This window comes from Chinchilla lanigera, unplaced genomic scaffold, assembly GCF_000276665.1.
Source record: "Chinchilla lanigera isolate Chin_1 unplaced genomic scaffold, ChiLan1.0 scaffold00003, whole genome shotgun sequence".
Lineage (NCBI taxonomy): Eukaryota > Metazoa > Chordata > Mammalia > Rodentia > Chinchillidae > Chinchilla > Chinchilla lanigera.
The window spans coordinates 3,553,908-3,569,184 of record NW_004955404.1 but is presented as its reverse complement, the minus strand read 5'-3'; the positions used below and the strand labels follow the sequence as shown (position 1 = coordinate 3,569,184).

Genomic DNA, 15,277 nt, shown 5'->3' with positions numbered 1-15,277 from the left:
CGCCGCGCCCTCGAGCCGGGAGCCCTCTTCGCAAAGGTCCCTGCGCGCTGGGAGATCGGTGCAAGCCCCGCGCGGCGTGCGCGTCTCCCGGAGCCGGAGCGCCCCGCACACGCTCGCGCTCCCGCTGGAGCTTCGAGGGGAAGGAGCGCGTGTGCTGCGCTCCCGCACGTCCCGGCCCCGTCTGCGTCTCGCTCGAACGGGAGAGCGTTTCCGAGCGCCCGCAGCGCGCCGGGCGGAGCGGGCGGGCGTTTCTCGCGCTCCGAGCGCCGCAGCGCCGCGGACGCCCTTGCTCTTCTCTCTCCTTTGAGAGTCTGTGCGAGCGCGTGTTCGCAGTGCGCAGGGGTCTCCGGGGGAGGCGGGCGCGGACCGACGCGGCTTCGCTCCTTCACGTCCTGCCCCTCCTCGCCCTCCTGGTCCCCTTTCCTTTCGGAAAAGGGCCGGGGGATGCAGAGAGAGCGGCAGCTCTCTCCCTCTGTCTGTCTCTCCCTCCCTCTCTCTCATGCACCGGCTGTCCTGGCTCCGAAGTTATTTTCTTGCACTCTTTGCCTTCTTTGGGAAAAATTCTTCCTTAGTTTATAAAATTGAATTTTTTTGTGTCTGATTACTGCATCTTTGGACCATTTATGAATAACAATTGGGGTTAGATATTTTTTAAACTAAGACACACTCACTTTTTTCGCCCTTTAATATTTCAGTTGTTTTTATCTTTTATATTTTATCCTCTATATTTTCTGCATAGTTGAAAATGCAGCACATATCCTATCCAATATGTTTTTGTTCTCACTTTTACAGGAAGCATTTCGCCTGTTTTTAAATAATTCTTATACTTGTGCTAAATTGTTATAAATTTTAACATGGCTATTCTTTTGGTCTTAATGGAACATGCAATACTTTTGTACATCTCTTGTTTCTGAGGAATTGTATATTCAATATAAATTCCATATTGTGGAATTTCTGAGGTAAATAGGACAGGTAAATATGTATATTGCCCTACTATTTCTAAAATGAATTATAAGTGATGCATTAAAGTGTGGTGTATAAAATCTCCACATTCTTACTACCATTTTGTCTTTAAAAATTTATATTTGTATATAAAGAATTCCAAAATTATTAGCTCTTCCAAAACGAATATCACAGCAATATATGCACACCCAGTTTGTAATAGCTAAATCTTAGAAGCAACCCAAATGCCCATCAACCGAGGAATGGATAAAAAAAGATGTGTTTTTTATGCAGTCCAGTACTACTCCGCCGTAAAGAAGGATAAACTTGAGACCTTTCTAGGTAAATGGGTGCATACTCTCACCCGAACTAAACTGGACCCATGTAAATGTCACATCATTTCTTTAGTGTGAGATACCAAATGTCTAAATAAGAACCAAAGTGTATAAAAGGTATTGTGAAATAGGAAGAAATTGTTCAAAAGAAAGGGGAACTAGCCAGTGGGGAGGGAAAGACGGGAAAAGAAAAAATAAAAAAAACAACTCCATATTTTTAAGTGAAATAAGCCAGGCACGCATGTTTAAATATCACATTATTTCTCTGGTGTGAGAAATTGAAAGGGTAAATCAGGACTAAAATGTTTAATCTGTACTGGGAGATAGGAAGAGGATATTCAAATGGGAAGGAGAACAAGGGATAGGGGAATGGGAAAGGAAAGAAGGGAAAAGAAAAAAGGCAATAGAAAAAAGAAAATGGAAAGAAAGCTTTTGTAAATAAGGAGGGGAAGAGGGGCTGAAAGAGGGAGAGGAGATTGGGGAAGAAGAAGAACCAAGGTACAGCACGTGCGGGTACAAATTCCTCTGGTGGCTGTACATCATTGTGTACATCTAAGATACACCAAAATTAATCCAAATTAAAAAATAAGTAAACGAGCAATCCCGAGGATTGGAGATGGATTTAAGGAATGAGATAATACTTTATGGAAATAAAGTGCTTGAAAGCAAACAAAACAAAGTAAAAATGAGCCAGTGAAAAAAAGGGGCAAATGAACTACATAGACACTTCTCAAAAGAAATACAAAAGGCCAACGATTACATGAAAAACTCCCATCCTTAGTCATTAGGGAAGTGCCAATCAAGATAACTCTGACAGACCATCTTGCCCCAGTCAGAATGGCTACCATCAAACACACACACACACACACACACACACACACACACACACACACACGAAAGAATTCTGGTGAGGATGCGGGGAATAGGAACCCTTCTACACTGCTTGTGGGAGCATTAACTAATACAACCGCTATGAAAATCAGCATGGCGAGTCCTTGGGAAATCAGAAATAGGAATTTCACGTGGCCCAGCTGTACCTGTGTATACCGTGGGTGTAATCCCCAGCGAGTCAAGGACATCGTACTATAGTGATCCCTGCGTGCCTATGTCCACAGCAGCAAAATTCACAGCAGCTGAGCTCTGTTTACAACACCTTGGGTGCCTGCCGATGAATAGCTCAATAAAGAAAATGTGCATTTGTAGGATGAGATATACATATGAATTTTTCTCAACGATAAGGATGAATGAAATCATGTCATGTTCAGGAAAATGCGCCGAGCTTGAGACCATAGTCCTATGTGAAATAAGTCAGACACAGAAAGTTAAATATCGCATGGTTTCCCTTATGTGAGAAACCTAAAATGTAAATAAATAAGGGAGTAAAGAAAGACAGAAATGACAGGAAGCAAGAAGGCGGCCTTTTGGGACCTGAGGAAGAGGAAGCGGGGAGGGATGGGGCCAGGACGGCGGAGGGGTCGGGAGGGATCAGGGTCTGCGATACGCATGCGCCCATTTCCTGAAATGAGTATTGCTGTTTTATTTTGCAAACATACACTAGTAGAAAATTTTATTTTATTTGGCTTTGTAGCTGTAAAAATAGTATCTGTGATTTAATATGTTGCTTGTTTATGCCTAATAATGAACATCTTTGTAAGTATTTTGATAGATAACGTCTAACTGTATCTTCTGGGAACTTTGATTTCTAATTTCCCACTGCCCTCATTTTTTTAAAGGAGTTTGAAAAACTACATTCTAATGGGACATATTGTCTATCAAAAATTTGATGTAAATATTTTCAAGGAAACTTGCTGCACTTCAAAATTTGTACAGATTTTGCATCAGTATTAACAAAATCATTTCTTCATTTTCTCTCACCTGTCAAAGCCAAACATAGATTTGCTCATGATCTATATGTCTTGTGGTTTTGATTTGATCATGACTTCATGTTTTACTTGTTTTTAACTCGTTTTAATCCTTCTAGAATTTATTTCAGCGAATCATGTGTTGCTTAACTTCCTCCTTTCTCATTTTAAATTTTTTCCTTCCCGACGTCAACCCCATGTATTGAAAGTTTCTGGCAAACTCCTTTGTGCTGGAAAACTACTTATATATATGTTATACATTCAGTGGTACCTCAGTTCACAAACTTGACTATTTCCACAAATTCTGGTCACAAACTGAATTAGTCACAAACTTCCCCATACTGTCAACCTTGAACCTAATCGTTGAATTTCGTTCGGTTCTCATTCGGTTTGGTTTGTGACCAGAATTGTGGAAAGAATTAAGTGCATGAACCAAAGTACCATTGTACTGTGTGCAGTATAATGTATCTGAGACTTTGTTTCTAGCATTAGCTTATCATTCTGTTTATTTGCCTTAAATAAGCATGTAAAGTAGCTTGGTATTATTATTGACCCTTCCGTATCTAGTAGGGTCAGTATTCCTCAATCATTTTTCATCTTGTCTGTTTCTGTTTCCCTACTTCTAAATATCAGCTTTAAGAGTAAACTAACTTTCTAAAGGTGATAGAGACTCATTTCAACAGATTTATTTATTTATATATTTAACATTTTTTGTCTTTTGGGGACAGGGTCTCACTCTGCAGTTCAGGCTGCTCCTGAACTCACTTTGTTGCCCAGGCTGGTCTTGAACTCGCAACATTCCTCCTGCCTCAGCTTCTCCAGTGCTGTCTACAGATTTAAGAAGAAAAAGGACGAAGAGTTAAAAATAAATAGCGTTTTGAGTCACATTCAGCTAATATTTGCTGTCTTAATGTTTTAAAATTTCCTCCCACTTGCCTGTTTTTATATTCTTATGTTTTTAGGGTATCAAAAAATTGTACATCAATGAAAAAATTTTTGTCAAATAATGGCAATCTGCAAAAAGTTTAGAGAATAGCAGGTTCTAACAAAGTGAATACAATTTACCCAGATTTCATGGTCCAAATCCAATCCATTCTTTAATTAGAATCTTTTAAAACCTGTAGTATGGTGTAAGTACATATTTTAATATATTCCATTTAAAGACATATTATCCTATATGTTATATCCATCAATTCATAGGCCTGAGGGTTTGAAGCTAAGGCTCTCCGGACAGGTGCCAACTGCTGCGCCTTGTCTGTGAAACCAGCCTCCGTGTTGCATCACATACTGTCCTTTGCTGGACAAAAAACTTACTGTGCTTAGCATTATGGCAAAATTAATGTTTATGCACCCAAGAATATTGTCTGAGACTCAATGACGTATTTCCTTTTTCTGTTCAGTAGGGCTTCTATTTGGAACTAAGAACAGTCTCTGCCTCTTAAATCTGAGCACCATTTAAATGTTTGTTTCCTTTCTGGTTCTGATTTATCGTCTTTACAGCTAGATGACCCGAGCTGCTCCTTTTCACCTCCAGAGTGTGCATTTATGTCCTTACTGACCGAGTGTCCGTGCGTGTTCCAGAACCATGTATTTCTGTTGCACTTCCACGAACACAGTAGCTGAGGGGGGACCCAGCTCGCACTCCCAGTGTAAGGGTGAACACTGCTTTTGCTGAATTTTGAAGCCAAGTCCTTTGCCTGAACTTCATTTCTTAATTATTTTGTGTTTCCAATTAAAGTTTTAATAAGTTTATTGTATTTCAAAAGATCATTTGTGGTTACCGTATAATAAACAAAAATGTGGGGAAATCCAGGATAAAAAAATTGCCAAATAGCTCATCAGAGCTAAATAGTCACTTTTAGGACCCTAAGTGTCTCAATTTAGAAAAGTAACTGAAGCAATATGGCTTTGAAAATATTACACAGCACAGCTTCTGCACAGTTAGATTCATGAGGGTTTGTGATTTAAACAGGCCTCTAACTATAGTTTCATTCATTTAAAAAAACCCTGAAGATAAGCTTCCTGAGTCCATCAAGGAAGTGCATTCTTTCCAATGATTTGCCACTGAACTAGGATATTTATGGGTGAAATCATTAACCTTTCCATTTTCTCCCTTGTTAGTAAATGAAGCTATTTAAAGGCTGTTAGAAATATATATATATATATATATATATATATATATATATTAGATTATAAAAAGACAAAAGTTATTTTGCTAACTTTTTAATAATCATTTTTAGTGATGTTTGTTATAGTTGTCTCAACTGCAGTAGCAAAATAATGGTGAAATTATCCAAAGATATACAAACAAGAGTGGAAAGATCGCCCGGTGTTTTGTCTTTCAAATCGTAAGATTCTGGGGAATCTCATTTAAATTATTTATCTCCATGGTTTGAAAAACTTTTTAGCTTCATTCTGGAGTTACAGGACAGTTGTGAAGACAGCACAGAGAGTTGTCAGGGACTCCTCCGTCTGCTTCCGCTGAGGTTACGATCTTACGTGACCTTGGGACCAGGTCACAGGAAAGAAACCAGCACTGAGGCTCCACTGCTAACTCAACCCCGGAGCTCCAGGCTTGAGGTGGCTGCTCCAGGTCCATCCAGGATGCCACACGCATCTGATTAGTAAAGGCTAAGCACTGCTAGTATTTTCCAGTCTCCTTTCTTGAAACCCGTAGTCCAGCTCATTGGCAAGGAAGCAGGAGACATCTGACAGGTTTCTAACACCAAGCTGTCCTCGCACGGCTTTCTGGCTCGGCTCTGATGTGCAGTGCTGGGCAGTGAGTGCTGACTGCTTGCAGTGCAGAACTAGATCGCTAACCTGGCAGCGCCAGTCCCTGCTGAACCTCTGACCCAAGGAGGTCGAGCTCCTTCCTGGAACTGCTGGCTGCTGCCAGGTGATCTCTGACCGCAGCCTTCCCTGACTGCTGTCTTTCTTCTCCCTGCTTCAGTCTGTTTCGGTTGTGAGACTTCTTGTTTTCAGTGTTGCAAGAGCTGGCTTCTGCTCAGTTTCCAAAAGGCCCGTTTGGAATTGATAGTAGTGACCCGACACCAAATCTTTGAACTCTGTTCTTGTTAAGCCTCAAGTTTTGGGAAACAGCAGAACCAGGAAACAAGTCAGTCCCCGCAGCCAAATGTGATGCTGCGTCCACAGATTCCTTCCGTGGAGTGAACTGGAGAGAGGGGTAGGGAAGACAGTGAATGAGTAAACTACAGTACTCAGACATGCGAGGATGGTTTTTGTTGTTGTTTTTGTTTTTTTTTTTCCAGTACCGGGAATCGAACTCACGACCTCACGCTTGCCAGGCGAGCGCTGTGCCGCTGAGCTAAATCCCCAGCCCCCAGACGTGCTAGTATGTTGAAAAAGAGAAAAAAGACAGTGTGATTGAGTGTCAGGAGTGAGGAGGATGAGGGAAGGAAAGGGGGTGTATTTATATTTTAAATCGAAAGGCTAGGAGAAGCCTTTCTACCTTCTTGAAAGCTCAGTATTTTTTCAGACTTCCAACTTTTTTTGTTGCTCAGACGTGAACAGGTGTCCTTTGACAAAGGCATAGTAACGCTGAGGGACGCGCTGTTCCCGTGAATAATCCCGCGCGAACGGGTAATACTAGTTGCGATATTTGCTTACTGTTTGTATAGGTCGGCTCCTGCTTAAAAGAAGTCCATGGGACAGCTGTACATTTGTGTGGCACCATTTTCCTTTAAAGGTCATTCTCATTTCTGAAGAGTTAGAGGAAGAGAAGACAGAGGTCTTCTTCGAAATAGGTGGATCAGCGCTGTTTGGGCAATCGGCTGATGTAGAAAACGCAGAAGGGAGAGAGGCTTACACTGCAGCGGGGGTCAGGCGCTGTGCTGATGTCACTCACCCCTCCGTAATCACGTGCCCTGAACAGTCTTCATTTTAAATGAGAAAATCGAACCACACAGACGGACGGAGTCAGCGCCCTCTCTCAGTAAGCTAAGTGTTTAGTTGGGGAAGTTAAACGAACTTAACATAAATTTTAAAACCGTCCTAAAATAACAATGAAATAAATACGTTTCTTATACTTTACTACAAAGCACATCTAAGTTATGGCATCAATAGATTTTTTTTCAGTGCTAGAGATCCAAGCTCAAGCCTTGAGCATCCTCAGCAAGCACTCTGCCATCGAGCTATAGCCTGATATCAAGAGATTTTGATAACGCTATCAAGTATATATTATTATTTCCATTATAAAGATAAAAGTATTTCAGAATGAAGTTATCAGACTCACGGTTACACAGCTAATTGATAGGAGAAAGAAGGTTTGTGTTCATTGCCTGTTTATTATAAACTCTGACTTTTTAGTTACAGATGACATCTATGTCTGGTTTTGAAGTAAATCACCAGGATCTGGGAGAGACTGACAGTGTTATTTTCATTATAGTGGATTAGAGGAGCGTCGGGTGAAGAAGTAGCAGAATGCAGTTAGTTGTGGCTGTCACAGAAAGATTGCCTAGGCTATGGTCAGGAAGAGTTGAAGTGGGTTTGCAAATTGAGTAGACTGGGTAAGAGAACAGAGTATTGCAGGTTGTGAGAACTCTAACGAAACAATTAGAGAAAAGTTTGAGAAGCGGGGGCTGGGGATTTAGCTCAGCGGCAAAAGCACCTGCCTGGCAAGTGCAAGGTCGTGAGTTCGGTTCCTGGTACTGGAGAAAAACCAAAAACCAGCCTAGACTACAGAGTGAGCTCAACGCCAGCCTGAACTGCATAGAGAGACCGTGAAAAACCAAAAACAAAAAAAAAAAAAAAAAAAAAGAGAAGCGGACTTATTTTATCATGCATAGTGACTCTATCACGTGCAGACAGGCCTCTCTAGATTTTTCTTTTACTTTTCTAAATATTTAGATTTTCTCTGAATTAGTGATCTGTTCAAGTGCTTTTGCAAGCTCAGCGTGCACCTAGCCAAATGCACCTGTCGGTTTCTCCGCCTGGACACCGTACACTGTGGGGGCAGAGGCCCTGCCTGCTCTTATTGGCTGTCCTGGGCACAGCACTTGACATAAGCTAATTGCTCAGTAAGTTCATTGGATAAGTTGAATGAGAAATGGAAACTAAATTCAACAAAAAGTTAGATTCCAACTGTGTGTACCTAAGTATTAGTTGAGTTTAAAGACTAAAGGGGAAGGAATGAGGCATGTTCAGGAGTTTCTAAGTTGCACTATTCAGAGGCTGTTATACACCCACTAAGAGAGCAAATACGCAAGGAAGAGAAGGGAACTCACCTGTGGCAGATGACAGCTTGGACCTGGGCATGCTGAAGTTGGGCATCATTATGGTACCCAAGCAGGAGTGTCCAGGGGGAAATTGAGGATGTAGTAGTTGACCGTACAATTCATTGGTACTTTTGTAGACAGCAAAGTGCGTTTCTATTTTTGGCTTACCTCACTAGACCCATGGTTGGTTTGTGTGTGTTACTGTCAAACTTCTGCTCTTCCCTGGCAAGTTGTTGATATCAGTACCTTCTGTGGTCTTGTTATTAATATCTCCCAGTAGCACAGATCTCTTCCCCCATGGTCCTTGCTGCTTTCTGTAGCAGTTCTGCAAGTCCCCTTTTCTAAGTGTCTTTTGTGGCTGCCTCAGTGCCCTGAATGGATTCTAAATATTGACCCTTCATGGTCACTTTCACTTTGGGGAAGAGTCAGAAGTTGCACAGGGCTAGATCCAGTGCATACGGTGGATGATGACTCGCAGCTGTGTGTTTTGGAGCCTGCCTTTCTGTAGATGGCCCTGGGCAGCAGCATTCATCATAGTTTTGAGCACATCTTTTAAAGACACACATGGGGGCTGGGGATTTAGCTCAGCGGCAAAGCACTTGCCTGGCAAGCGCAAGGTCGTGAGTTCGATTCCTGGTACCGGAAAAAAACAAAAAAAACAAAAAAATAAAATAAAGACACACATGAAAGAGGACTTCTGGAACTGCTTCAGAAATTTTCAAGGATGGTGGGATAAGTATATCTGAAACAGGTAAGGATTTTGAAGGGGCTTGGTTTTAATGTGTCATTGACTGCAATAACTTTTGAAAAAATATATGCATTCTCTAAATAGTTTGACCACACCACATACACACAATGACAAAAGGAAGATGGGAAACGTGCAGCTCTCCCTCTGACATCTTTGGTGTGGGAGAAAGGTTACATTCTGTGTGCTATGGCCGGTCCTTGCAGTCTTCACAAAACCCGCCAGGGTGTTTTGTGAATAGTAGCTACTTAAGCAGAATTTGTTTGAAAAATAAGGATGTATTTGAAATAGGTTTATTATGGCTCCTCCAGATGCAACATGCGGCTTTGGACACTGGGTCCTTCCTTTCTCGTGAGGTATCCTTACTTGTACCCCTTCCGCCATATTGTTTATCATGGGGCTTTATGGATTTTTATTAGAAGAGCATCCTCCCAAGGTACTGTACTCTTAGACCCCACTGTCCCTATGGCACAGGTGTGGCTGCCTTTGGTTCACAAGATCAGTAAAATAATCCACAGAGCAGAACCAAATACACTGCTGCAATCAAAATGAAGACCTCGACAGACGTTAGACAAGTTCTGTGACTGCAAATAAATTCTAGTTTTTATTATATTTTCATCTCTAAAGGCCAAGGAAAAAATTTTTAAGACTTGCTTATGCAATCAGTCTTCAGTAGTTTGTACTCAACCGCCTGACTACTACATGAGTGTTACTTTGTTATTCAAGTTTTAAATGTTAGAAAATTTTCAACTATGAAGATATCAATATGTAATACAACCACCATTGTTAATTCCCTACCACTTTGTTTGTAACTCTGTATTGTCTGTATTGTGCTTGTGATATGTTGTAAAATGTTGTATGTCTGTTAATGTTTCCCTCCCTTTATCCTTAAAAAAAAAAAAAAAAATTCATATGGAACCACAAAAAAAAAAAGAAAAAAAAGAAAATTTTCAACTAAACACTAACATAGAAGTACCCTGTGCCCACTTCTTAAGATGCATACATTGAGAAGCACATGTTTAAAGTGTTTCTTCAACTCTGAGTAGAAAATCAGCTATTGAAAATTTTGGCTAAATGTTGGCTAATCTTGGCTTTTAATTAAAACATGCAAGTTTAGATTTAGGCTCCATATTTCACTCAGGTATTTATTAGTTTTCTTTTTTTTCTGCACATACAACAAATAGTGTGCTTTTGCCTGAGATATTTCTTTAGTTAATGCAACCATTTTTTATTCCTCTGCACATTTTCTGAAATATTTCACATGTTGTATGTAGATGCTTTCCTGAGGAAGAAGTCTTACAAAACTCTTACCTTTTATTTTTAAAAGTTATTCTTTCTTTCTTGCTTCCACCCAAAATATTTCACCAGAAAAGTTGGCTTTGGTTTCCAAGTAGATCCGAATGGATGTAAATTTTGATCTGGTCACTTTCTATCTCTGAGGCCTTAACCACGCTGCTTACACTCCCTAATCCTGTTTCCGCTGCCTAAATTGTGGACTCTGTACGAAAGGAGGTAAGCTGTCCTCAGCTTCGGTGTTCTCTCCGCAGTCACGTCCGCTCAGTAAGTGTGAGCAGTTAGTTCTCTTTTCTGTGGCAGAAGTCCTGTTTTCAGTAGCAGTAAGTCAATGTTTAATGTTAGACTTTCAAAAAATGAATGTTTTGGAATGATTTGGTAAGTTTAACTGTTCCATGTGTTTGGTAGACTTGGAAAAAATAAACCTGCTTTCTATTTAACAATCATATGTCAAAGCAAATTAGATTCACCTGTACAGAAGGAGTGCTTGCTGTATTCAGACAGCTGATAATGCTTTCTAAAGTATCATGAATTTCAATCATACATCGAAATGGATGAGCATATTCTATAAATTACTTTAAAGTAATTACTCTAAAGTAATTTTTAGAGTAATATCCTGCAAAACAATGTAAAATGTTGAATTGATTTAGCATTCTGGGAGAATGAGTTCGTAGCATTACAGGAATAGTCTTCTTAGCTCCCTCGTTATTCGTACTCTAGTAACTAAAATGATGCATTTTTGGTTTTCAGTAACCCAAGACTGCTTGCAGCTGATTGCAGACAGTGACACGCCGACTATAAGAAAAGGTAATGAAATCGCTCCAGTGCTTTTCAACTCCAGATTCAGTCCACAGCATCTTAGACTTGCAAGTAGGAGGTCTGCAGGGTGTACTGGAACTGCCTCTCAGATCAGGCATCTGCCTCAAAACTTCTTGGTATCAGATGCAGTAAAACAAAATGTGTTCAAAACGTCTGGGTAATAAACATTGAAACTAGCATCCTAATCTAACCAACAGAATTACCTTAGAGGAACTGATATTTAGAAGGTGTAAATAATTACATTTCAATAAAACTAAATTAAATCAAATACTAAATCAAATTTAAGTTATGTAGAAATCATTTTGGCTTCAACAATGATGTAAGAGTCTCTTCACAAATCTCAATTCTCTTATGTTTTGTTGTAGAAATCATAATGGGATGAAAATAAAACTGAATATAGCCTATAAACTATATTTTTATGACAATTCTCCAATGTCAAATTAATGCATGATAATTTATCATTTTCTCATAGCCACACAGTGTATTAAACTGTTTTCATTGTGTGAAGTTTTTGTTAGCTTTAACTCTAGACAACTTCTTTCTATAATAGTAGCCAGAAATAATGTTCACAGAGAATAACCTTTAAATGCCATTTCCAAAAAAGTATCACCCAGAATATTAAGTCAGAGAAATGGCCCAGGAAATAAGTGTTTCATTGTCAAATAAGTTTGGAAACATAGCATCCTGTATATTTTCTTGAGAGTCACAAGGCACTTGAACAAATTATTGAATCTGAGACGAGTTACCATGAAAAAAATTTTTTCTTTACTTTTTTTTAAATCCAATTTTTCACAAATTCATGTGACCCTGCCACTGTCACCTGTACCAACACCTCCTTGAAAGCAAACTATTTGGGGAATTGCTGTAGTACAGCTGCTTCTGTTTAGAGAAAATGATAAATGAACAAAACTGTATTAGAAAAGAGCAGTTCATTCTTTCACTGTGGTAGATTTGCTCATTTTCTGAGTGCTGGCAAGGAACATAAGACCATCCAGCGCCTGGAGGGTAACCAGGGTGACGGCAGGGTGTGAGCTTGTGTTTTTGAGGGAGCTTGCCTCCTGATCAAGAGAAAAAGGGGAAAACCCTACCAATGAACAAGTAAAATGTAAAATGATGAAGTGAATGCTGTGGGGGAAATCAAGCAGACAGGGCAGGGGGTTTCTGAGTTGTGACCCACAGTAGGAGCCCTGGATGATCAGGAAATGAACAAGGGGACCCGAAAAGGGGAGAGCTACTGTCGCTGGCGATGAATGTGGACTGTCCTTCCCGAAGAGCTCTCAGATGCTGCTCCGCATCTGTCTTTTTCTGTGTAACTTTGATTCCCGAAATAGCAAGCAAGAAACAAACTCTTTAAAAGCGTGTTATTGCTCTACATTTTCCAAAATTCTGTTTGCAACTTTTAAAACTATTTCCTAAGAATTAAAGTAGAGCCAGAAGAATACCCTAAGGACCCAAGATAAAATTTTTTTTTAAAACAATTACTTGGGAAGAAAGCTTTCTTTACAAATGCAAAGTAATGTAGCTGTTACTCCCAGGCTGAACGCGACTTGTACAGTGTGTTGTGACCCTCTTGGAGTGTTGAGTGTCGCCCACAGGTGCAGGTGTGCTGCCCTGGGGTGTGATCCCAGAGTGCTTGGGTCCCTTTCACACGTGAGCAGGCTGAGTGGTGCCAGCAAACCCCATGAACAATATTCATCTGTTAGTGTGCATGGACATTTTAGCAGGGAAACCAGGGTAGATGGCACGTTGTTAAGAAAGGTTGCACCCAGTGGAACATTTTCACATGCAAGGGTCCATCAGTCTTTGTAAGTGATAATGTATGGTCATCTTACTGCATTTCATATAATCCCAGTCCCGAGTATGTAGAACCTCAGTCCTGGGCTGAAATCATGTTCCCTGTTCCAGAGGCAGGGAAGCTCCAACAAGAGAACCTCTTTTCATCTGATATTTCGAGTCTCGTCTTTGTTGCTTTTGTTCAGGTGGTCTCCGGAAGGGAGGCTGCTCGAAGCAGAGGTAGGCAAGAGGGTTCTTGGCGTAGGCTCCCTCCCCTCCTGTTTCTGTCTTTGGAATGTTAATTGACTTTTTTTAAAAAGTAGCACATTCACCTGTTGGAAACAAATTTTCCAGCACAAGTGTGGACTGAGCACTCTTGCTCCCCTTCAAGTCTGTCCCTAACCCTCTCTGCCTCGTGACTTACCATTTTCATTGTTAGTCACTGCAGACTCTACTGCTCTGTTTTTATAAATACAGAGAATTTAGAATGCAGTTCTGATTTACTTCATTCTTTGTGTGTGTGTGTGTGTGTGTGTGTGTGTGTGTGTCTTTCTGAGACAGTCTTGCTATGCAGTTCAGGCTGGCCTTGAGCTCATTTTATAGCCCAGGCTGGTCTTGAACTTGCAAGGATTCTCCTGCCTCAGCCTCCTGAGCACTGGGATTACAGACATGTGCCGCCACCCCTGGCTGATTATATGTATCATACCTGCACTATATATTATATATATTACTGGAAACAAGTTTATAACCTGTTTGTCTTTAACTGGATATGTGTTAAGGTATTTTGATGTCTATAAATAGGAAGCTTACATGTGAACTCAGCATAGGATTCCATTGTATGAACATTATTCACTTAGTCAGTTTCTTACTGCTGGACTTGGTGACGATCTTTTGCAAGGGTGGCACGTCGGAGCAAAACCGCGTACGTTCATAACTCCGCACACGGCCCCTGTGTGCAGGCTGCATTTTCAGTTTGCGCAGCTGTCGCCAGGGCTTCCAGAAGGTGACTGAGAGCTGCGCTGGCGCAAGGCGGTATCTCTGAGTCTGCTTTCTTTTATCGCAAAATGTGTGGGTCACCTCTTTGCATGTTTTAAGAGCCATTTGTCTTTCTGTGCTCATGTTCTCGTGATTTGTACATTGTATTTCCTCTTCTCAGAGCTACCTGCTCATCTTCTTTGCGTTTTTCACTGGCTGCGGGCCGCCGTCAGCTGACTTCTGTGAGCGCTCTGTTTGTTACACACGTTGCTCCTTTATGTTATGAATCACAACCCCTTCGCATTACAGTGCCATTGCTTGGCTAATTTTGCGTAAGGGAAGGTTCTGTGTGTGTTTGGGTCAAATTTGTCAAGCTTTTGAAGGACTCTGGACTTTGAGTGTCAATTAGAAAGCCCTCCAACCATTCAAAGATATCCTTTCTTTCTGTGTTTCTTTCTTTCTTTCTTTCTTTCTTTCTTTCTTTCTTTCTTTCTTTCTTTCTTTCTTTCTCTTTCTTTCTTTCTTTTTCTTTCTTTCTTTCTTTCTTTCTTTCTCTTTCTTTCTTTCTTTCTTTCTTTCTTTCTTTCTTTCTTTCTTTCTTTCTTTCTTTCTTTCTTTCTTTCCTTCTTTCTTTCTTGGTCCTGGGAATCGAACTCAGGACTTTGTGCTTGTGAGGCAGGCAGTTGTGCCAGTGTACTTTATCCCCGGCCCAATACCCTTTATTGTTGTTGTTTATATGTAAGTATTTTCCTTATTTGCTACCTTTATTAGTAGAGGATGCGAGCTGTGCAGCTGACATACTATGTTCCCTTGGAGTGCGGTCAGTTGCACCGAAAATTTTTTAAAACATACCTTATCATTCCAAGGCCACTGGGGGATGTTAGCTTTAACTTATATTAAATTACTATATTGGAGCCAATTTGGTTTTTTTCAGGCTTTTCTATTATGTTCATTTATGTCTGTTTGAGGACCAAAAAAAATCCATTTTTATTATTAGGGTTTTATCTGATAAGTCCGTTTCCCTCCTCAGCTTGTACTTTAAAGTTTTTTTGTTTTTTACTTTTCCAGTGAGAACGGTGGACTCGCTAAGTAAAAAGAAAAAAATGCCTGCTTGTAAATTTATTTACTCTTTTATGCTTATAAATTAAAGTATAGAATATATGCTTATGCTAACAGATGTTCTAGTCAAATCCGATCACAGAACATAATATACATTTTATATTTTTCTGTCTTTCTTTCTTTCCTTCAGTATGTATTGATATTTTCTTAATTATGTCTTGCATATTTCTTGTTAATATT

General features: G+C 40.3%; 1 protein-coding gene across 1 annotated transcript in view; it reads left to right on the top strand.

Annotated features, from left to right (window-relative positions):
- Tnfsf13b (tumor necrosis factor (ligand) superfamily, member 13b) overlaps positions 1–15,277 on the top strand; it is a gene marked incomplete in the record, with an annotated part of 37,202 nt that overhangs the window by 4,058 nt on the left and 17,867 nt on the right. Inside the window, 1 exon segment of the mRNA XM_005374008.2 lies at positions 11,162–11,218. Coding sequence (XP_005374065.2) covers positions 11,162–11,218 — 57 coding nt within the window.